General features: G+C 41.4%; 1 protein-coding gene across 1 annotated transcript in view; it reads left to right on the top strand.

Moving 5' to 3' along the window:
* The window catches only part of tmtc2a (transmembrane O-mannosyltransferase targeting cadherins 2a), a gene marked incomplete at both ends in the record, with an annotated part of 54860 nt that extends 35749 nt beyond the window's left edge, over positions 1-19111 (top strand). The window contains 10 exons of the mRNA XM_083999395.1: positions 2467-3310; positions 4520-4634; positions 5463-5548; positions 6313-6497; positions 6739-6817; positions 7930-8051; positions 10722-10803; positions 13169-13283; positions 15356-15419; positions 18908-19111. Coding sequence (XP_083855521.1) covers positions 2467-3310; positions 4520-4634; positions 5463-5548; positions 6313-6497; positions 6739-6817; positions 7930-8051; positions 10722-10803; positions 13169-13283; positions 15356-15419; positions 18908-19111 — 1896 coding nt within the window. The remainder of the gene's footprint in view (positions 1-2466; positions 3311-4519; positions 4635-5462; positions 5549-6312; positions 6498-6738; positions 6818-7929; positions 8052-10721; positions 10804-13168; positions 13284-15355; positions 15420-18907) is intronic.
* Between the last annotated feature and the right edge of the window lie 4368 nt (positions 19112-23479).

The raw sequence follows: 23479 nt of genomic DNA on the forward strand, positions 1-23479 counted from the left end.
CTTCCCACCTCTACCTCCCGAGGAACACGGCGTTCCATGTCAGACCCGGGGAAATCAATAACTAAACTGGAGCCAGGGGGTCATGCGAGTCAATGCTAAACCTCTTACTCTAATCCTAACATGGCTTTGTTATGGATAACTTGTGTTTTCTGTTATGGTTCTTGAAAGTGCTCACATGAGCTTATTCATGGGTTTGAAAAAAAAGGGAATATTGCGGTCAGGTTTATTAATGAGACAAATGAAAGCGTGTTCTTTGTCCACTGTGTGGTTGTAAAAAAAAGATTGTATCTGCCTATTGTGCAATTCATTTAAAGTGGATTATACAGAGTCTAAATTATAACCACAGTAGTGTAAACTCACTTGAGAGATAAAAAGCTGAAGTCGGGCTTCAGAGGATCAACACTGTGAGTTATAGAGGCTCTGATGTTGAATATTAAACCCAATACAGATAACACAACTACTACAGCACTAATATGTAAACGTCTCCTGTCCTGCGTAATGATACTACACAGTATAAACAGCACTTACAGTACACAAGCATGCACACACACACACGCATAGCACTAATTCCCCTGGGACCGGTTCAAGTGGAGTTCATATTACACTGCTGCTTGGAAAGAATAAGTGGGCCTAGAAAATAGGAAGTGAGCAGCATCTCTGTGATCATCACTCATGATGCTATGTTGTATTTAGTCCACTTGGTAAACTCACTTTGGGAGAAACATGATTAACAAGAACTTTTCTTTTTCTTTTTGGTCGGGGCTGCGCCAGCCTGTCTCTGTCCATAAGTCTTTGCTGATGTGACATTCCAGTTTAATCAGTGTTAAGCAAAAGAAATGAAATCAGATTTACTTAATCTGGGCAAAAAAACAGAGGCAGCGCTAAATTGGATTTAAGCCGTAATTGATTTCAGAAAGTATCATATCCAAACGTGGTATTGAAGGAGTCTGACATCAGAGCATCTGATAGACAAGAAAACCAAACTTGTGCATCTGTATCAACATCCACGCCCTCCCATTTCTCTCCCCACTGACACTGATAAATGTAATTTAAGAAGCCAGCGTCCAAAGGTCAACAGGTCATCATGCAATCTTGTCATGTCTTAGCAACCGTAACGCCACTTACAGGCTTGCAGACATGTACACAGCTCGTGGTGAAGCAACTGAAATGAATTATACTCTTGGCCCTGGAGAGTATCACAGAGTACCCAAATTAAATTTCTGCATCAAAGACATTTTCCTCCTTTTTATTTTAACAGTCATCATCCACAGAACATCTTCTATATATTAAGTATCTATCACTGCAGCCATTAAGAGTTTTAACATAATTCTGAGCTTATGCTATTTAAACTTGGAGGTTCATAAAGAGACTGTTGAGCTGAAGTCGCAGTGAGTGAGTGCCCGGGTTGGCTTGTGACAGTTCGGTGAAAGGTGTTGCGTGACAGTGGACCTAATGGTGATCATGCTACAGCATTAATGCTCTTATGAGATGTAAACAGCATCTACATACCAACACAATGAGGCCTAAGCTGATTACAAGTCACACTCGCTGACAGGCAACAAGGAAAGTCTTAGGAGGAAAGCCTCTCATGCTTCAAATTTACTTCAAAGTTGACCCCAACTAGGTCAGAACTGAAGGGAGGGAGGATTACTTATGTATGGAAAATTAAAGAAGTAATCCTTACTTCACATCCATATGGAAATGTGTTGATATTGCTCTCCTATTATCTTTAGACTTGGGGATTTTCCCCTGTTATCCTTTAATAAAACGTTCTCGACATCTAAGAATTCACTGGCAAACCAAAACTGAAATTGAAAATAATGCATCTTTCATCACTTTCAATGTGACATATTCCATTAGAATTGAGTATTTCTTGATTCAAACAAGTCTTATTGTTGCTGACCGAAAGTGACAATCCATTACGGTGCACAGCTGTCCAAACCCCAGTGTGTCTTTCACCAGTGTCAACATGTCGTAATTTACTATTTTCGTGTAAACAGAGCGGTGTTGTTTCTGGCTGCGGTGCATTTTAATTTTGAGAAGTATGCCAGTGTTACAGAGAATTGTATAATTGTACATGAGCGCGGTTTAAGCCCCAGACAGCTATCGAAAACATTCCAGAGATTTCTACTATACTACACCAGCAAAATGATAAATCAAGGAGATATGTTTTTTTTTTTTCCTTTTGCAGAGGCGGATTTATAAATCAAATACAAAATGCTCATTCTGATGCACATTATCACAAAGAAAGGAATGTGTGTCTTCATATCTTGCAGTCCGCAGAGATAAAAAAAATACATTTATAGGACCACTGTTGCTTTGCTCCACTACTTGAAAGACTTGACAGAAATTAAAAATAGCTCTCTAAATGAAAACAACATCAGGTGCCCTGGAATGCAGACAAAACGCTGTGGCCTGACTGAAGTTTTTTTCTCTCCCTCTCTCTCTCTCCTCTCTCTCCACCAGAAAAAGAACATCAGTGTTTTGCTGAGTCTTGGTATGCTGGCTTCCTGGGGAGTGATTCTGCTGTCAGCTCGTCTCTACTGGATGGGCAACAAGCCTCCCAACTTCTCCAACTCTGACAACCCTGCAGCTGACTCGGCGCATTTCCTCACGCGAACGCTAACGTTCCTCCACCTGCCCGCCGCCAACGCATGGCTCCTGCTCTGCCCCGACAGGCTCAGTTTCGATTGGTCCATGGACGCCGTGCCCTTGGTCAGATCCATTGCTGACTGGAGGAACCTTCACACCGTTGCCTTCTATGGTGGATTTTTCCTTCTGGCTTTGTTTGGCCTTCGTGGTCACTCCTCCTCCTCCTCCAAAGCCAAGGAGGCCAATGGGAAAGCTCATGTCACTAATGGGAAATCAATCACTAATGGGAACGGTTTCCATGCTCTTGACACAAACCATAACACAGACCATTGGCCGACAAAGACCACCATGAACGGGTCAGCTGGACTTCACCACTGCCCTCCACAGACGTCCCTTCCCCCTACAGAAAACCTTGTACTATTTTCATTAACCATCCTGTCGTTGCCTTTCATCCCAGCCACCAACCTGTTCTTTTATGTAGGTTTTGTAATTGCAGAGAGGGTACTATACATACCCAGTATAGGCTTTTGTTTACTGGTTGCTGCTGGTGCAAGAGCCTTATATGTCAGACTGAGGACTAGAGGCTCCAAGGCCTTGCTGTTGTGTCTCTGTATGGGACTAGTGCTGCTGAATGGACTCCGAACTGTTCAAAGAAACAGGGACTGGAGCAATGAGGAGAATCTCTACAAGTCTGGGATCAGTGTAAATCCTGCTAAAGGTAAGAGAGAAGCTCTGGTTATCAATGGGATGAAAGCTTGGATTTAATTATCTGCCTGATTCTTGTACATATTGATTTAACAATGTGACTAAAAACACAACATATTAAATCTTATTGAGACTCACTTCCTTATGAACACCACCGACTAGTAGGCCTATGACCATGAGCTCATAGCAGCTAAATGTTAGCTATGTTTCCTAAACTTTCCTGTAAAGCTGATATTAAGATTTAATATCAATCCAATATCAGTTTTAAAGGGATTTCTACATGTTTACTAAGATTAACTAACATTATCTGAAACCGTTTACCGACATTAGCCACAGAGCTAGCTGACCCACAGTGACCATTGCAGTCAAAAGTGTTTCTAAATTCCCTGACATAATTGGTTTTGTTTGGAGGCACAACACAGTAGGCTGATACCCCCACCATTATTTCACAGCAATGGCTGGTTCCTAAAAGACTGCGATATAATAAAGGCAAATGTAAACAATGTTTGCATCTTTAAATTTCTTTAAACTCTGCTTTGCGAATGTTTAATGAGGAAGGCAACACATTTAGACCTCAATGATAGATACAAGGTGTTTTAGTGAGAAACAGATGTTTACAAGAGAACTCCACAGAGGGTCCTTCAAAGCAAAGGCCTTACACCACTGACAAAATAAAACCATTTGAAAGATATGGCCTATTTTGTTAGATTGGAAAAAGGTGTGCAGAAAACTACTTAACAATTTTCAGAGAATACCCAGTCCAGTTTTTTATGTACGGGAAAGTGGTGTCAGACTTTTGGACCCCACTGTACATATCCTCAGGGTGTCTTCAGAAACGGACTGTAGCCAGGCTTGTTTATGATCCTGAACGATGTGGAAAAGTAGGCACGAAAAAAAAAGAATAACACAGAAAACCATCTCAGAGCCAGAGAGCTGCAATAGAGCCCATAGAGAAAACAACAATATGATACTCACGCTCATTCACGCAAGACTGACTTTGAAATAGTTATTTAAATAGATAAATAACAGTAAATAGATTATATCAGTGAAAATAAGCAGTGTAACCATGCGATCAAGTAAATAAAAATCATTTATGATTTAAATTGCTGGTTGCAAATGTTTATCTGGGCTAAATGACGGCAGCAACTGTGTCTTTTAAGTGAATACCAACCATGTGTTTTTCCACTGACAGTCTAACTTTTGACTGACATGTCTCCTTTAGCCTGGGGAAACTTGGGGAACGTACTGAAGAACCAAGGCAAGATGGCGGAGGCGGAGAAGTCGTACAGAAACGCTCTGCACTACCGAGGGAACATGGCTGACATGCTGTATAACCTGTAAGTGCTGGAGATGCCCGCTTCTCCTCCTCCTCCTCCTCTTCTTCCTCGTATTTGCAAAGTCTTGACACGAAGTTCTGATTCATCCGATCCATCACTGGAGATCGCAGCGGCAGAACAAGAAAGGCAGGGAAGAGGAGAGAGGAGAGTGACAGATGAGAAGAACGTACTGTATAGAAGGCAAAAAACAAAAATAGATCTAATACAGGAGGAGAGATGCAGCTGAGACACGGAGCAAGGTATGATGCAAGAGTACGACAAAGAGGAAGTAACTTTCTGTGTCTCAGGTGGCTCTTCATCTAAATCCTGCTACTTATTTGATTAGTGGTGGTTTGAAGAGCATCTGGCAGAAGATAAAGCCACATCCAATCCTCTAACGTAAGGTGTCAAAAAGTGCCAAAACCTCACAACAGCCCTGTGTGCCTTTCTCTCGCGCTGACACTGTTTTTCTCTCTAGTCGTCTGTTCCCTCTCAAGTTACGGGTGCCAGGAAGCTGGCAGAGCCACATAGAGAGAGAGGGAGAGAGAGGAAAACCAAATGATGATGTTTTGCATTCTTTTAAACAGAGGTCCTATTTGAACATGATGGATGGTTGGGTATTTTGGGGTAATGCATCTTGGTATTTTTGGTAAGGGATACAAGCTGTGGTGTTTTTATTTCGTAGCTTTCACCCAAAGTCCCCTCATCAACTTGACGTGCTGTAATTTTGGTCAAATCGTACTTTTTTACCCTCGCAGCTTTAAAACTGCGAGACAAATTCTCGGCTCTGCAGTTGGTGGCGTTGTAAAATGTCTCTACATTTTGTTGTTTTTTTTCTTTGTGCATCAGAGGTTTGCTGCTGCAGGAGAATGAGCGTCCTGCTGAAGCTCTGCATTATTACAAACTGGCCATTGCAAGTCGGCCAACACTGGCATGTAAGTAAAGTGAAATGATGTGGTCATGAAGAGGTGAAGAGTCGTCATTAGATTAGATTACTGTTACTCGACTTTGGCCGAGCCTTTGTTTGGATTAATTAGATATGAGCTAAGGATTTCATCTTATTATTTTTTTTATTGGATCATCACCGTGCTCCAGATTTAATGCTGAGTGTTCTTTTACCACGGGGACATCCAGCAAGAGGGCCGCACTCGGGCCGTCTCAGCTTGAAGGGGAACATGATGAGATTCAATGTAACACTTGAGTGCTCGTGTGCCATTTACTGTAGCAAGGACAATTTTCTGAGAGGACAGGTTTCTACTCTGCTTGATAACCCTTCAATTCCTCCCCAGTTCCCCTACGGCTTTATCTCTTTTTGGCCTGATTTATTTCTTTTTCTTACTTACTTTTCTTATGGTAATTTTATCTGTCTTACTCTTTTCGGCCGTCTCCCCACACTATACTGTATGAAGACCGTGCACATTTCGCCCTTTCTTAGATACTCAGTCAAACATTTGTATTGATATATTTGACATTCATATTTATTGTAACATGGCTCACTGACCATTGTTCAACAAAATGAAGCTGTATTTAGTTGTAGTCTGCTGTCAGTGTGTATATTAGACCTGAAGACCTGTCAGTGATTGTGCAGGCGACAGCAGGCTCTAATGTGCTTGTGTCTGTGTTTTGAATAGTATCCATCTTGCTTTAACACCCCGCACCCCCCCCCCCCCCCCTCTCTCTCTCTCTCTCTCTCTCGCAGCGGCCTACTTGAACACAGGAATCATCCTGATGAACCAGGCCAACCTGGACGAGGCCAAACGCACCTTCCTCACTTGTGCTGACATTCCTGATGAGAACTTGAAGGACCCCCACGCCCACAAGAGCTCGGTCACCAGCTGCCTGTACAACCTGGGAAAACTGCTCCATGAACAGGGCCAGCAGGAGGTTGGTGTTTGTAGTTTGTGCAGCTGACGGGAAAGTTTACTGTACTTGATGATTTAACCACATACAGTATCTTCTATGTGGGACTATAAGCTCAGCCATTTAGCCTTGCAAATGCAACTGTGTAAATAGAAAGGCCTGTTTTGCACAAAATAAGAGTCCCTCATCAATTACAAGGCCTGCGTTATGCTGACGTTAAACAAGAACTGGACTTGCTAAGTTCGCTGTTTCCCCCCTGCCGCAGGAGGCCCTGTCTGTTTATAAGGAAGCCGTGCAGAAAATGCCCAGACAGTTTGCACCACACAGCCTTTTCAACATGATGGGTAAGTCGCTGTTGGACCCTGTTTCACCCCCGCTGCAATGGCAGGATTAAAAATTCACTACTTATTTGATACCTGCTTTGAAGTGTAAATGTGTTGTATTTTGATGAGGTAACATCACCACACGGTGCATGTTGTTAAATTTGCATCCGCTGTATAGGCTGTGGTTTTTTTCTATAAAAAAACAAAAAAAAACAGCGCTGTCCTCGGTCAAGTTCGGCCCCAGCTTCAGTGATGAATCTTCCATGTTTGTTTCCATTTCAGATGTTGGTCTTCCACTTTATCTGAGCTTTGAATTGAATTAAACAAATTGACATGAACTCATTGCCAAACAAAACCTTCGGAGGACTTGAACCACCTGTTGGATTTCAGAGCCGAGGCTCATAAATGTGCGGACAGGCTTTGTGTCCTCTTGAAGAGGACTGAAGCTAATCCATGTAATAAATCACATCCCTCTCTTTGTTATTGTAACGCTAATTACATTATTGGAAGCTCATCCTGACGGCATAGCTGAGATTGCAGGGAGATGTCTGCATGGGCTCCATGGACACGCTGGATGAGAAAAGGAAGTGTGTTTTGTCAGATGGAGGGAGGGGCTGGAGGAGGGCAGTGTTTGTGTTACTGCGATGTCCAGGGGAAACTTTGTTGAAGCTCGTGTCGTTTTTACCCCGGGGGCCGACAGATTGTCGTTACATCAAACAAAATCTCATAGGGCTTCAAGCACAACTATTTTTCTTGCTGAGAAAACGGCGTTTGGGGTTTATTCAGCATGTCAGGAATGCTGAGTTCAAGGCCCTTTATCTGCCCTGCACCTGTTAGAAAACACACTGTTAATATTAACTGTTCATCCATGCACCAGGGTAGGGAGAGTCAAAAGATAAAAATCACATTTTTTTGACATGAAAAAACTTTCTTTTTCTTTTTTTTTATCAAAAGATTAGAGAAAAAAATGAGTTAGGTCAGGGTTGAGTTTGCTGATAATAAAATAAATGAAGAAAAACAGCCAAAGTTCACATCGTTAATCAGAAATATGGAAGAAATAATAGTAAAACGATATATAGCAAAATTCTCTGTTTTCTGTTTCTGTTTTTTTACTAAAATAAAATGTGTTTCAGGAGAGGCCTACATGAGGCTGAACAGGCTGGAGGAAGCAGGCCACTGGTACAGAGAGTCGCTCAGGGCCAAGCCTGACCACATCCCCGCCCACCTCACTTACGGCAAACTCCTGTCCATCATTGTAAGTCTAATTACACTCACAAACACACAAAAACACACACACACACACAGAGGAAGGGAGGGGGGGACCATGAAACAAGACCAAGCATTGTCTTATTAACGATTTCAGTGGTTAACTACCTGGCAGAGTGTAATTAAATGGAGCCTGAAGTGGCAGAGTGGAGTGATGAATAATGCATATTGAGTGACTTATGGGACATTGCAGCAAGGCAAAGCCATCCCATCGATTCCTCCGCAGAGCCTGAAGAACTGCGATAATTGTTATGAGGTGTGTGAGCTTCAGACTCTGAGAGGTGCATGCTAAACAAACGCCGCTCCCTCTGATCAGACGTCAAACACAAACTGTGCTGCATTCATGAATAAGGTGTTTGACCTCCGGCATCACCGGTGGAATAGGTGAGGAGGATAACTCTCCGGGAAAGGAGAAATTAAGACAGAAATGTTGCATTAAACAGCTTTTGGGGCGACCTTGGATCGACCCCCTGGTCCAGGACTGAAGCCAACCGGCTATAAAGAAGCTTCATAAATTCATGTCTGATGTCTGAAGGTCACGGTCATGGGGAGTTTGTCTGGTGTAGATGAAAGCTATCTCTCTGTGATTGGATGAGTTCCAGATTATCTGTGTGTTTTTCTGCCCCACACTGTGTCTGTATATATATATATTTATGTGTGTGTGTGTGTGTGCGTCAGAGGATCAGAGGATATCAAGGGCAGGCAAGTTTGCCCAACTTCCCCCAAATGTTTTTTTTATTTTATTTCGTGCACTTCCTGTCCACCCGGCACCTCTCCCTCTCCTTAAAAAACAAAAACACATTTATGTGACGGCAGATGTGTTCACAGCTGACTCAAGTTTAGTTTGTGGGGAGCTGAACCGTGTGCCCTTTTACAACCTCTCTAGAGATGTTTGACCTCTTTCGCTTCCACGGCCTCGGGTCTATACCGAGCAAAGACACAACCGACCTGCCGCGGCCGCGCCGTCCTGTGACGCTCTCGCAGCTGCAACCCTCAGCGGCTCTAAACCTCAGTGTCGATTATTTCTCATCTATGTTGAAAGATTTTGAAGATATACATAGCGCACACTACAGTAAGAGACACACACATGCCTTGAGCACAGGTTCAGATTAGAGTCGCCCGGTGTGGCTGGACATCTGCTGTGCTCCCTCAGGCTCGGGGCTCCAGATCCATGCGGGGACCTGACTCACAGAGAGAGCCCCCCCGCCCCTCCCCTCCACTACTACAGGGCTTAAGGAACAGGAGATTGGATGGACCCCGGACAATGGGCCAGTGGACAGGCTTATAATGCAATTACTCTGCTTCCTTATTGAATCACTCCATCAGCTACATTTTTTTGGCTGTCCCGCCGAAGTCAATCAACAGCACAGGCATGGGGAGGGAAAGGTCAACCTGGAGTCTTGTACTGTGGTTCACCCCAACCATAGTGCTGCATAGCAGTGCTGTTTGGTCAGTCAACAGTCAGCTGACTTAACCTCAGCTTTGTATCTAGATACACTCAGCACTAATGAAGACCACCGCCTCCCGTTGTGCTTGGTAATGCAAAAACAGAAGAAGTCCATACGGCCATAAAAAAATAACACTAAAGCTGACGTTTCACGAGTCTGTTAAATGATGACTCGCACCAACCGAACTGGACTGAACAACTCCACTCTCAGTTCTGATGGATGGCCGGGGAAAAGGTTTAATTGAATGTAAAGAGAAAAGAGCCAAAGAAAATGTGAAATAAGCCATCCAGGTCCAATATTCCCTCACTCATTTAGAGCGATCGTGGGCACGGGGGAAAAAAGGTAATCAAGCAAACCTAATATGCCCAGTCTTCTCATTTCTTATTGCATGGCAAGTCCAATATGGCAATGTGGAAGCAATCAGTGCTGAGACATGAAAGAGAAGAGGTGGAGAAAGCTGAGCCTCGTGCGTAGACGCAATATCTCGCTCAGTTTGGTTGCAGGTGCACACGCACACACACACACACACACACACACACATATGCACACAGGCACACCTTGGAGGTTTTTCTTTAAAGGACAGACGTGGGAGGAGGGGCACTGTGCTCTTTATGAGCATCAGGCTCCTGCTGAGAGCTAACAGCAGGATTACAATGCCTCAGCCGATGCATGTCAGTGCACATTTCATAGCAGATACAGTAAAATATCACAGGCTTTTTGTATCACAAGATACCCAGCTACACAATATGTTGTTACATTGTACAGTATAATTTGTAGTCATGTTATTTCATAATCCCATTAGGCTTAGCCTTTTTTTGTTGTAGGCTACAGTTAATCATAAATTAGCTTAGGGGGAAAAGGACTTATATGTTTCTTCTGTTTAAATGGTGACAAACAGAAGAAACGTTTGAGCACTTAAGAATTAGATGCAAAGTTACTAACTGAGAACAGTTGTGCTGCACATCTGGACTCCACGTCCTATTTTGGTCTAAGGTCGGTGGAGGTCTTGATAGTAGCCTACGCGCTGAAAAGTGACAACAAAGGTGTCTTACACCAGCTGCTCAGTGATGGCCTTTTCCTCCTTGTCATGCCTGCACCTTCAGTTCTGAGTTATACAATAAAAGGTTCCTACAATTTTTTTCCCTGGGAAAAAATTAAATAAATAAATTATGAGATGTAAATAATGATTTCCTTCCTTTTTTTTCTTCCAGGGGCAGAAGACAGAAGCAGAGAAGTACTTTCTGAGAGCTATTCAGCTCGACCCAACAAAAGGAAACTGCTACATGCACTATGGTAAGAGGAGATTATAGACATTGTAAACCCCTATTTAACAAAGCCCGTTTTAAAATTGGCATTCAAATCAGAAATATATGGATGTGCTTGACAGAGCGATAAAAAATTTCATCTCGAGTCATTAAATATACTAAGTCCTTGGTGCTGGATCCAAGCTCATTGCTTATGTAGCCTGTCGTTGTTTTTTTTATCACATTTCCTAAAAAATGGTTGCGGTAATGCCCTGTCATTTAATTTATTGGTTGGTATCAGTGCTGGGAGCGTTTGGAGCTGTCTGAGGCTTTGCAGATGGCGGCAAACGCGTATACAAACAGGCATGTATGCTATGTTTATCTGAGCCGAGGAGGCAGGATCAGAGTACAGTGTTTACCATTTGTAACACATGATACCACGTTCCTCCTGAGCCGTTGTTAATGCTGCGTTTCATATCGGTGAGGAGGAACAGGCTTCTCGCTGCTCCGTGTCCCTATCTCCAGGATATTCATAGGAAATGAAATCTGTCCTGTCTCGCTGAAAGCACCATTGTGCGTTGTCCCTTTTCTCTTCTTCCTTATCGCTCTCCATTCCTCCTGGTGCTTTCTCTGTGCTGGATATCTTGGGGTTTGAGTTTAGTTTTCTCCCTGGTGAGGGGTGTGTTGCTGTTTTTGGAATGAGCTGTTTCCCCTTCTTCCAGTCTTTCCCATTCTCTGCCTATCTGTTTTTCTGTGTTATCTTGTAACTTCTTGCTATAGGTGATGTTTATTTGGTCTGGTCCTCTGCTTTTATCGCAAATCTGGCTCCTTTAGCTACCCGAGGTCCACTGGATGAGCTCCAGGTGTGAGCGCCGATGATATCTGTCCATATTATAACACAGCGGATGCACACACAAAGACACACACATGAGAGCGTGCAGGGAAGTGAGGACACTGAGGGTGATAGCTGAGACAAGCCCCCCCTTTCCTGCCATTGTTCACAGCAACACATTTTAATGCAAACTGTCCCTTATACGACCCGGTTATAAATAAATCAGCTGCGGCTGCATCCAAGCAAAAGCTTTCAGTGTAAGAGAAGCCAACGGACACACACCTCAACGGAGCCTCCCCACATTCCCCTCATCCCACAGTGAGCAACATCTGTGCCCAGGCTCTCCTGATTTATAGCCACTGCGGCAGGCACTTGTGGGTGCAACACCAGGTGGCCGCTCTCCCACAGGAAAACACAGGGAAATACCTCCGTCTCATCAGTGCTCTCACAGCCGCTGTCCAACAAAACAACAACCCATCACTTTCTCACTGTCCCGCTTCTCCATCGCTTTTCCCCGACTCCTTTTGCATTTCCTGTGCCTTTTCGTCACATCCATTCATCTCCCTTTGTCTCCTCCAGTCTCCATCTTTGCCTGTCGTTGCCTTCCCTGTCCCCTCAGTACCACTTCCATGCAGTTTGGTATAACATATGCTGCGTTCAAGACAACTCACAACCCGGAAAAAATAGATGTGAAAAATGAATTGAACAGCGTCAAACTGGGAAGTTGAAATAATAAGCATAAATTGCTGCTGCAAATATTTTTCGTGTTCAGCAATCATCCACAATATGCCAAACTTCTTTCGGGCATCCATGTTTATCTCCTCTTGAGTTAACCTGTAGCGTGAATCCTATGATGTCGGAAGTCTGAAATTTCAGAGTTGGAGTTCCGACTTCTTCGGTACATCCAAGTTGTCTTAAACGCATTAATAGCCTAATGCTAAAGTTAAAAGTAGGAAGAATTTATGAATAATTTTCTTAGCAAACCAACAAAAATCCTATGTCTAGGCCCATGACAGCGCCTCTATCTTTGAACTAACTTTCAATGTCAGCATGCTGATTTTCAGGAAGTAGATGGCTTACCATTTTTAGCGTTGTATGCCTTGTATGTTTGTAAATCATCAATCAATCAATCAACAGATCATTGTTGCCATCCCTAAGCTAGCTGACTAACTATCATGGCTAAAAGACTACTAAGCAGAACTGCTATGACACCACTATCTTCTGTAGAGTACTGTATACTAAATATACTAATATGTTGCTAATAGTTTCTTATGTAGAGATACTTTAGTCCAGTTTTAAGGGGTTAAATGACTAACAAACTATGAGCCAACAGTGTTTCCACATGTACAGTAAGGCTAAACTAACTAACTAGTTTATCTTTGAACTAAATGCTAATTTCAGCATAATGCTTACAATGATAATACAAGCTGATTTTCTGGAAGCAAAGCCTTTACTATTCTGGCATCTTAGTTTAGAGTTTCCAAATACACAGATTGTTGTTGCCACCACCAAAGCAAAACTAGCTCAGGGTTTAAAGACTTCTGCTGTGCCCCAGTAACAAGCACATCTTTCTGTTTTTCAGGTCAGTTTCTGCTGGAGCAGTCTCGTCTTGGCGAGGCCGCAGAGATGGCAGAGAGAGCTGCGGAGCTGGACAGCTCAGAGTTTGATGTGGTTTTCAGTGCTGCTCACATGCTAAGGTTGGCTTAACCGCTGACATACAACAACAACCGCTTACAAATGGAGTTTCCCTACTTGAAAGAGCATGCAGTGCAGAAAATTGACTGAGCTTTTACTTCAAGAAATTGTTGGGGTTCTTGAAATACAGAGTTTTGCTGCAGTGCTTCACTGTTTGTGGGGTTTATTTTGTACCACTGCCATTTCATAACCAACTTTGAAATATAAATTATACCTATAGGATGTATGTTCTCTCTTTGCAAATAGCTGCCGTTCTCTCTTTGCAAATAGCTGCCATAAAACCTATAATGTATTACACATATAAACAGAATTACAGGTTCAGTTCATCATGGTGAGGTATCAGTCCGGGGATTGTAAAGAAAGCATAGGAGAATTTTCCCTTAAAGTTTGGCAAGCACGTGCATAGACAGCTTATAAGTCTTAAAAGGTGTCAAAAGAGACTGGAAATGTCCTCTACTCCTAGCAACTGAAGGGAATATTGGAGCAATGTGCCTTAATTCCTTTTTGCTCTACATATCTGGTAAAGTCATTACTGCTCTCTAGCATCCACCATGAAAGCAACACCACAGAGGATTTGTAAAAAGTTAAAAGTCTCAGGGTTTTGGCTGAGGTTTGCTCTTGGAAACGTTAGGAGTAAATCTAAATGACAGATTATTCCACTGTGTTCTGGTCTGACTGCTGAGACTCTCTGTGACATGAATCCAAATGGATTAGGATTAGAGTTTCATAAATACGACACACACCTGTCATTAGCTGGATTTAACGCTAAAGCTGCTGCAGTGATAATAAAAGTGAGTTAGAAATCTTGACTCCTTTTTTAAGTGGAAATTTGTATATTGACTGACTATAAACAGGAGGGTCCTGTAGATAGAAAATGGCAATGTGTTAAATGATTTAACAACAAAGCTGTTTATTTTTAATTGCATGTTTAAGATTAATCCTACTGTATTTTCCTCTAAACCTGACTTCCTGAGTCGGACACTTTAAGATGATGATTATGATATTAGCCGAACCCAGTATATCGAAGACATATTTTACTTAAATCCTAATCGTAGAAATGTTATTAACCATGTCAGGAGAGAGTGATTTATTTGACTGTGTTAACTTTGGCACATTCAAAGTCAGGCTCATGTACTCTCAGGATGAAATCAGATGTATGGAGCACATTAACTGTTGCCTAATGTGGTGAATCGGCGCTCCGAAATGAGCTTTAAACTGCATTATCAGCAATTTCACATGTACTTACCAAAGATATTAATCACTTGACACAGTTATCTAATGGCTCTGTTAGAAGCCAAAGTGTTCTACAAGCCCACATCAAAAAAGATTTACACATTGGCGCAGTCAAAGAACGAGCTGTACTACCCATTGGCTAACATATTACTGGGTGTACTCATTCATTTATTCAGAGGTTCCTGAATTTAAAAAAAAAACTCCACACTTTTAGCTTTGTGAGAAACAGCTTTGTCTGTAGGATCAAATACTAAGATGTGGTTATGATTTATTGTTATTCAGTGAGAAATTAACCACAAATTTTCCAAAATATATGAAATCTCAGTGAAGAACAAAGACATTTGATGTAAAACAACTGTATGTTAATAAAATAATAATAATAATAATAACAAATGGACATTAATGAATAAATAGGTATCAAAAGGATATACTGTCATGTGGTGTAAACTGTAATTATGACTATTCTGTGATTGAATACAGCGCTAATTTTTTTACATGTTGTGATAAGTATGCAAAAATTCACAACCTACAATTTTCATGGACCATATAGATGATTTCACTTTTTTTTCCAGTAGAGGGAAGTGACTTTAGATGGAAACAATAGCTTTATATAACTTTGGTTAACATACAGTGAATCTATTCCAAGTAATATTACCAATTAACACTGGCAGTGAATGGTGGACTCTAATTACAGTAATTCATGTGATTAGTTGTACTTTATAAAATTAATGAATACAATTATCAGTCATTTTTTTATTATTAGTGGAGTATTATTCATATGAATTGAGTTATTACGTGCACAGTTTTATAGTCTCTACCTTCTGTTCATCCCTCTCTACAGGCAGGCCAGTCTAAATGAGGCAGCAGAGAGGCAGTATGAGCGAGCAGCCAGCCTCAGACCAGATGTAAGTACCTGGACTGGCGAGCCTGTTAGCACTTATCATGGATATGCAAACACACACACATGTCTGCACTGTAAATTCCATTTACAACATACTATGTATTACCCATCATTCTGACATTATGTTATAGTGCTGTTGTTCCTGGCAAAGTGATAGAGCTGCATCTGAAATGGAAACTGTGCATACTTCATTCCTGTGAGCTGGTGCCTCGATGTGCTTATGCAAACACCAACATCCCAAAGAGAAATGTGGTTCCCGTCACGCACCCAGCCTCGGAGTGCACACTTGATCATCATAGTATAGTTAAACAGACAGACCCTTATGCGATATCATGTCAACACATGCGCTTGAGGAAGTCGGGGGCCATTATATCCCGTTTCTGCCTTATATGAATCAGTCACTTGAAAGGAAACGGGTGCACGGGGCCGGTCTGGGAGCGGCTAATTTAGAGTCATAGAAATCCCTGTGTTTTAAGACGAGACTGAGATGGAGCTTCCTGCGCTCATTTGTCATGTTAGTCTGCGTGGTGACGGTCTGCTCTGTGATTTATGTTGCCAGTTCAGTCAGGAGAGAGGATTAGACTTTCATCTTCATGCCCTTCACTGGGGTAACTAGTCTTATATCGCCACACCCTGAATGTAGCAGTGTTTCTGACGTAACCACACGGCCCTGTCAAAATGAACTCAAGCACCCCTTCCCACCACTTGTCGTCTCTTCTTCTTTAACTCATTTTAAAATAGATGTTTTTTAACAACATCAAAATTGATGTTCTGCTTAGTTAAGCCATTTTTCACATGGCTAACTTCAGCTGTCATCTGTTTCAATCGTTCATCTGTTATTTCTCTAACTAGCTTCAACTGTTTAGCATTCTCTGCTAGTTTGCTAACTAGTTTTGACACTCTCTTAAAGGTTGCAGATAGCATTGTGGCATTTATTTCAGTTTTCTACAAATTAGTGGAGCTACTCTATAGTTTCTCCACGTACCCCCAGCTGCACAGCGAGTATCCCCCCAGGGATTATTGCAAGTTGGGATCATGCTTTATAGCATCTGGCTCTTTTTAGATTATGTCTGCCTGTCTGTTTATATCCAGTTTAAGCCTTAAAAGCTGAGTAAAACATAGGGGAGAAGAATGCCTGTTGTCCATTTTAATTTTGGAAAGCCCAGTGTTTATATCTAATTCTTTAAAAGAAAAAATATGATACATCACAGTCACAGTCATTATAATTCAGTGTTGAAGGCTTGATGTGCACATTCAGACACACTGAAGGCTCCTCTTGTCATTTGTCACAAGTAAAGCAGCTCTTGTCTATGACATTTTCCCTGCACACGTCTGCTTAGTGAATGACAGTCTCTCAAATATCAACTTAATCCAGCGGCTTTCAGGTCATGAAAGATTCAGCGCTGGCTCTACGTGCTGAGAAAGGCAATAATCATGTGCCTCCAGAGAAAGGTGCCGGGGAGTTTTTCATTTTACGCGCACAAGACTGAAACGCTTTATTGACAGCACTCAGACGAAGGTTCAACTCTCTGAGCAGAGAAGGAGATGTTTACTGACTGTGGAAGATGAATAGTTAGCCTAAAGCTTGTGCTCTTCCGTCACGATGAACTCACATTGGAATAAAGTTTTTCTTTATAGCTCTAAATTCTAATCCTTAAGATTTTTGCCCTAATTAATTGAACCCGTGGTTACCGTGGGAACAGCAGGTACAATTTGGAACGACGAGCAGACAGACAAACACTTTATTTTAATGAGGAAGTCGGTAAAAAATAATTGCAACAAAGGTCTTGTGTGTGGAGCAGCAAGTTTGTTACACAACAGCAGTTGGTTCAGTCACTGAGGAGTTTGGAGGTGTGCAGACTGTCACCTGCAGCTCAACATCTAACACCTTCCCTGCAGTTGCTCCTGGTTACAATTAAAACTGATCTACTGACAAAGTGCTGAAAAAGTACAAAGTATTTTATTTGAAGCAGCAGCAGCAGTAAGTTAGTGCCGTGTCAAGAAAGAAAACAATAAACAAAATGATTCTGGTTACATTCAGAATCCGTCCCTTACGATGCCACCTATAATATAGAAAGGTAATTACAGAATGTAGATACATTGAATACTCATTAAAGAAAAAATGCAGACCATAATCACTACCAATAGTTTGACTCCAATGTGACTGTGGCTCATAAGGCAGGGTGCATCTAAAAAGCTGCAGATCAGAGGCAGATCTTATCAGAAAACACTAAATAATACATAAAAATACAGCATATCCAGCTCACTGAAGGTCAAGAGCATACATCTGTTTCATCTCTGTGAGCAAAGACTGACCCACCCCTCAGAAGTACTCTCAGTCAAAGGAGATACAGTACAAGGAATTTACTGACTTATTGCGGGCTGCTTTCTTCCATACACAGAATACATGTAAACACGGCTCTGTTTCGTCTGTCCCCTGATCCCTTCTGGTGTGATTTAGCCCAGATTGTACACACTGTTTCTCGCTCAGTTATTTAGAATGACAAAGGGACCCTCATTTGTCTGGCTTAGTATGTCTGGACTGCTTACAAAGCTCCTCAGTGGTTAAAAAAAAATCAGAGCAAGGTTTTGAAGTGCTCTGAAATATAGCTACTTAATACATTTATTCTTTGCACTAGGTGAGAATTAAAAAAAAAAAAAAAAAAAAAGTATTGCAGCCCCTTTTGCTGTGAAACTGCATTCATTTATTGATTTTCCATTATCTTTTGCTGGGAATCTTCCAGCTCCGTAAGCATTAATTTGTTATATTGGATGAAAAAACAGCCACTCCCATCTTGGCTTTACCGCTGCTTAAGAAGTGGAATGTGGACGTGGATGAGCGAAACATCAGGGTTAAGAAGAGACGCACAATCTGTGAACTGGTTGCCAAGTTGTTAAGCATATGTCATGCAGTGACGACGCAGGCCTGGGAACAAGGCCCGGGTCTGGGGGGGGATGAGGTGCAGATGACTTTTAGGATGACATTTGGGTGTGTTTGTTATGTCTTGCTGGGAGTCATGTGTATGACCTGGATTTGATCGCTGGTAAAGTATTCAGGACCAGATGGTATTTTATTAAATGGAACCCCAGAAACACGCCTCTAAATAGGTTTTTACCAAAAAGAAAAAATAGCTACTTAACACTTGCCCACACACAACTTGAAGCTTATTATTCACTGCGGCACTGTCAAAGGGCATATTTTGTCTCTGGCCATGGCTGCTGCTGCGCTGTGAGTGAGATTCAGATTGCAGTGGGGCAAAAAAAAAGAATTATGGCCTATTAGATTTTCTTCATTTTAGAAAAGTGCATTAATGTCTCACATTACTGTGTTAGATGTAGAACTGAGAAGGGCGAGTTTAAAATAGTCCCCAAATAGATAAATTCAAGGTCGACACAGCTCCCACAAGTGCAGCGATCCTGTTACTCAGCACCCGAACACCTCACCATCTTGATAATTATAGCTTTATGTTTTGACCCTCTGCCCTCTCTTAGTACCCGGCTGCTCTGATGAACCTCGGTGCCATCCTCCACCTGAACGGGAAACTTCCTGAGGCAGAGGCCAACTACCTGCGTGCACTTCAGCTCAAACCCGATGATGTCATTACCCAGTCCAACCTGCGTAAGCTGTGGAACATCATGGAGAGGCAGGGACTCAGGACTAAGCATGGGCTCGGGATGCACAAGGGCGACCTTTGAACGAACGGGGAGAGCGTTGCTGCACCGCTCCCTCAGCGGTGATGTAGAGTCCTGCAGAGAATGAAGCAGGACGGAGCTGGAAGCTAAAAGCTCTCTGTACGAGACAGGAAAGACAGTTCCTGTAGAGTTGTGGCCTGTCATGCTTGTGGGAGACAGTTTGATGCTCGGCATGTTTGGGTATCAAGCGGCAGGTTCTGCCAAAACAGTGCATTACCATGGCTACTGTATGGTGGCTCAAACTACTAAAACTAATGTCATCTTTTGTATTGCATTTTGTATTGAGATGCTCCGCTAATACAGTGAAGTCAAAGGCAAATAGCTGCAATGTCCAAAAAAGAATAAGCCGAGGTAGAAGATCTCACATATGAGCTATAATTAAAATCTTGGGTTTTAGAGCACTTAATCTGAACAAGGATGTAGCAAAAGTATTTAACTTATTTCTGCAGAATGGGTTAGGTTTTGTTGTTGAAGTTGTCAGCACTGATGGGTGAATGACTATCATTTGCTGGGTTGTACTCCTCTGGTTTTACACATCAAAATCTTGTTACAGGTCTTGGGGAATAAAAACTACACATGAAAACAAGAATTGTGCAAAGTCTTCTACAAAGAACTCACCAGATCTCTGCAACCAGATCAAGGTTAAGTTAGCCACTGAACCGTCAGTGGTGCAGTCAGGTGCCAGGTTTTGACAAAGGAAGAAAGGAAGAACTTCTTTCGTGAAATCAGAGGAGTCTTAAATTTAAAAATAAAAAAGAAGAAATCCCTGATTCATTTCTCTCAGGGTGACCAAGCCTTGAACCTTTACTCTTAAATACATAGCATTAAAGGCATGCCAGTGCTGAGACATCTTCAGGTACTACCCTCTAACACAGTGCTCTGTAGTACATTAGTCCCACCTGATAAAAACAAGTTAAATCATAATGCATATAGCCAAGTCACCACAGATGGTTTGCACCAGGTGCATTTTAAACGCTTGTGACTGTAAAAATGAAGACAGATCATAGAAAACTCCTCAGCGGTGCCAAAGCTTGTACTGAGTCGTTACGCCTCTCGTGCCAAGCAAAGAACTGTTGTCACTTATGTGTCGTGTTCCTTGTGTCAAATGAAGATGTTTCATTTCATGTGATCAAATGATCAGATTTAATTTATTAATACGTTTAAAGAAATGTTATTTTATGTGAAAAAAGCCAACACTGTGCCATTTCACTGTCACATTAGCCCCGCCCACTCTCAGTCCTCCAAATACACTCGTAGTAGGCAACATGACAATGACATTAAAATGTTTTTTTTTTTATCATGTGGTTTTGTTTCTCTCTGCTCAGGGACATCAGGTTGTGGTTCCTGTCACAGAATATGTTTTGTGACACAGAGAGAGAGCTTCTTAAAATGATATTAGATGTTTTTTTGATGATTGTGATTGTTTGGTTAAATTATAGAAAATGTATAGCTGGAAATGTGTTGTGTTTTGTAAAGAAAAGTGAAACTTTTTCCATAATAAAAACATGATTTTTTGTTTTTGCTCTCAGCAGTGTGATGTGTCCAGAGTTATGTCACCCAACATCAGCCAGTGCATGGACATACACTTTATGTGAAAACACAGAGTTAACATTTGTCTCCCTCTGACCCACTTGTGACGATACTAACCAGGAAATGTGACATCACCGGTCCATCACAGTCCATGATTCTATTGCCACTTTTTATTTTGTTTATTTAACAGGGACAATGCTCAATACATGTATTGTGCCAGAATTGGCTATATGCTAATTTGGCTGCACAGACAACGGTGAACAATATGAGAGCAAGGCAGGCGTTACTAAAACCTTTCATACATGGTATCATTATATTCCAAAATTTGAGTTTCCATACAGAAAAATGAGAAGAATAGCTAGTCAAAATACATACACCTCAATTACATATCCTACATTTCATTGCCTATCATACATTCATAATCACAAATGCCCCCAAAAGTAATCTGCTTTACTGTATTTTGAAATTTAAAAGCCTGTGACTTTATATCTCTGTTGTTATATACCAGTAATTGTTTTATGTATCCTTCACATTTAGGTTTTGGTATTGCTTCCTGGTTTGGAGTTTTAATGGTTTTGACTCATCCCTATTTATTCTCTTTTCTAGCTCAATATATCATCTTTTTTTTTTTACACGTCTGCTAAACATCCATCACAAAGAGTCCATTCCTAGATGAGAAAACACAGATTGAACCAATCAGAAAGAAGATCATTTGTACCTTCAGCCATCTTTTTTTTTATTTTTCTGCAAACGCTTGATGAGCTGTCGACAGACAAATGAATTTCCTTTTGGGGATTAATAAAGTAATTCATATTCGTATGTGAGTGTGACTATTAAATATTAGGTTTACAATGAATTGCTTGAAATTAACAGACTGTTAAATTAAAAAAAAACAGCAACTAGTGAGACAGATTTGCTGCAGAGAGAAGAGCTGTTTACATGCCTTAAAGCTAATGTACACCAACTTTGCAGCCTAATGGCTCACAGCACACAAACTTGCAGTTGAACCCAAACATGAACTCAAGGATATTAATGCTAGAAGAACAAGTGGCAGATTTGTCTGTGAAGTCAAGCAGGTTCTCAGGATCTGAGAACAGCTGAGGTCCCAAGGTGCCGACAACAGATTTGTACAGATGTGACAAACAGCTGATAATGAGTGATGGCAGAACAGAGCGACTTGGAGCAGCTAAGGTACAGCACTATTTATAGTACTATTTCCAGGCAATCTGGCATACAAAATACCATGGCAACAGCAGCAGGATTGAGTTTAATTCAGCATAAAATTAGCAAAAAATTAATGCAATGGAGCAGGAAGAGAATTATTGACTGTTAAAAAATCTAATATGATGCAGGGAGAAGAGCACCATCCCTGAGTACTATAGCAGCAGTAGTTGATTTCCTGAACTGAGATTACCAGATATAATATTGTTTACTGTTTCAAATGTTAAACACATGTGGAAAGAAACCCATTTTCCAGTTGTGTTACCCAGTATTGGTTCCACTGTAGCTATATAACAGAATAGCTTATCTCTGTCTCTCTATGTGACAGACTCTTACTCAGTTCTCTTAGAGGATCCACTAATTAGACTTGGTCGATTCACAGACTCAACATGTTGACATCATCTGATCAAGCAGACATCAAAGAGTTTCTAATCACACGCCAGACTTGGAGCACGCACCAGGCTGAGAATATTTCAGAAGATATCAAATTTGACTCAGTTATTGACATGCAAAAACTCAAAGTCCCACTTTCAAATGTTTCAAAGTTTATGATGGGACAAGTTCACAAAGACATATTTTCTATGTAATGGTAATACTCAGGATCAATGTGTTTGTCATGCGTAGAAAGAAGCGTACTTTGAAACACCATCTGCAAGTCTCATCAGTGAATCTGTCCAACTTACCCATAGGACCAATTAAAACATCCCAAGTAGTTTACAGAGAAATGATGGCCTGGCTCTGGAAAACAGTTCCATTGATAAAAACTATCAATATTGTGCCAATAAAAAGCCACATAAACATAATGTGCACTGGGCTATGAAATGTTGCACGCTATCTGAGTATGTGGAAGTCATTTTGATTTTCTTTGCTATATAAATTATGCATCTTCTTCTTGATATAAATTTCACTAGACAGCAATGTCATATTATTGTTTTTTAGGGTTAGGGTTAGAGTTAGAGGCTAAATAATGTAATTCAATATTTGTAATGTGTTAAACTCTTATACAAAAATCATTATCTCCTTTCATAAAAAACATGACCAAAAATTCATAAAATCTGAAATCTAGTGTCAATTCGGTAAGGAATTCACACCACAGTTTCACAGCTATTGTCTATCCAGGAAAGATCATTAGAATAGTAAATGAAGCCAATGCCTTATCACCATTGTGTTGAAAAAGAAACAGATTTTCTCTATTTATTCGTCTGACTTCATCTTTCCTGTGGATTTCCCAGGTCACACTAACTTAACACCCAATGAGGAAACAGTTTGATAAACTCTTGCTCCTGCCAGGGAGTGGTGCCTAAGAGAGGGGAAATAGCCCACTGGATCCTCTCTTGTAGAAACCAGTGAAATCTTTTTCTTGTTACTCGATTTTACGCCCAACTTAACTGTAAAGCGCCTCCGTCGTGCAGGAGATCAAAGTTTGTCACACATGGCCACATCTGTGAATGGGGGCTCCATATCCGGTAGAAATTACTTCTAATGGTGGGAGCAACACCTGCACCTACATGGTTATGTAAGGCACTAAAACTATACTATAGGGAAGGAAGTTAGGCAGGCCCAGGACAGATGAAAGATTTCCTTCCACTACACCGGCAAGGTATGCATGTGTGGACAAGG

This window comes from Trachurus trachurus (assembly GCF_905171665.1).
Source record: "Trachurus trachurus genome assembly, chromosome: 23".
NCBI lineage: Eukaryota > Metazoa > Chordata > Actinopteri > Carangiformes > Carangidae > Trachurus > Trachurus trachurus.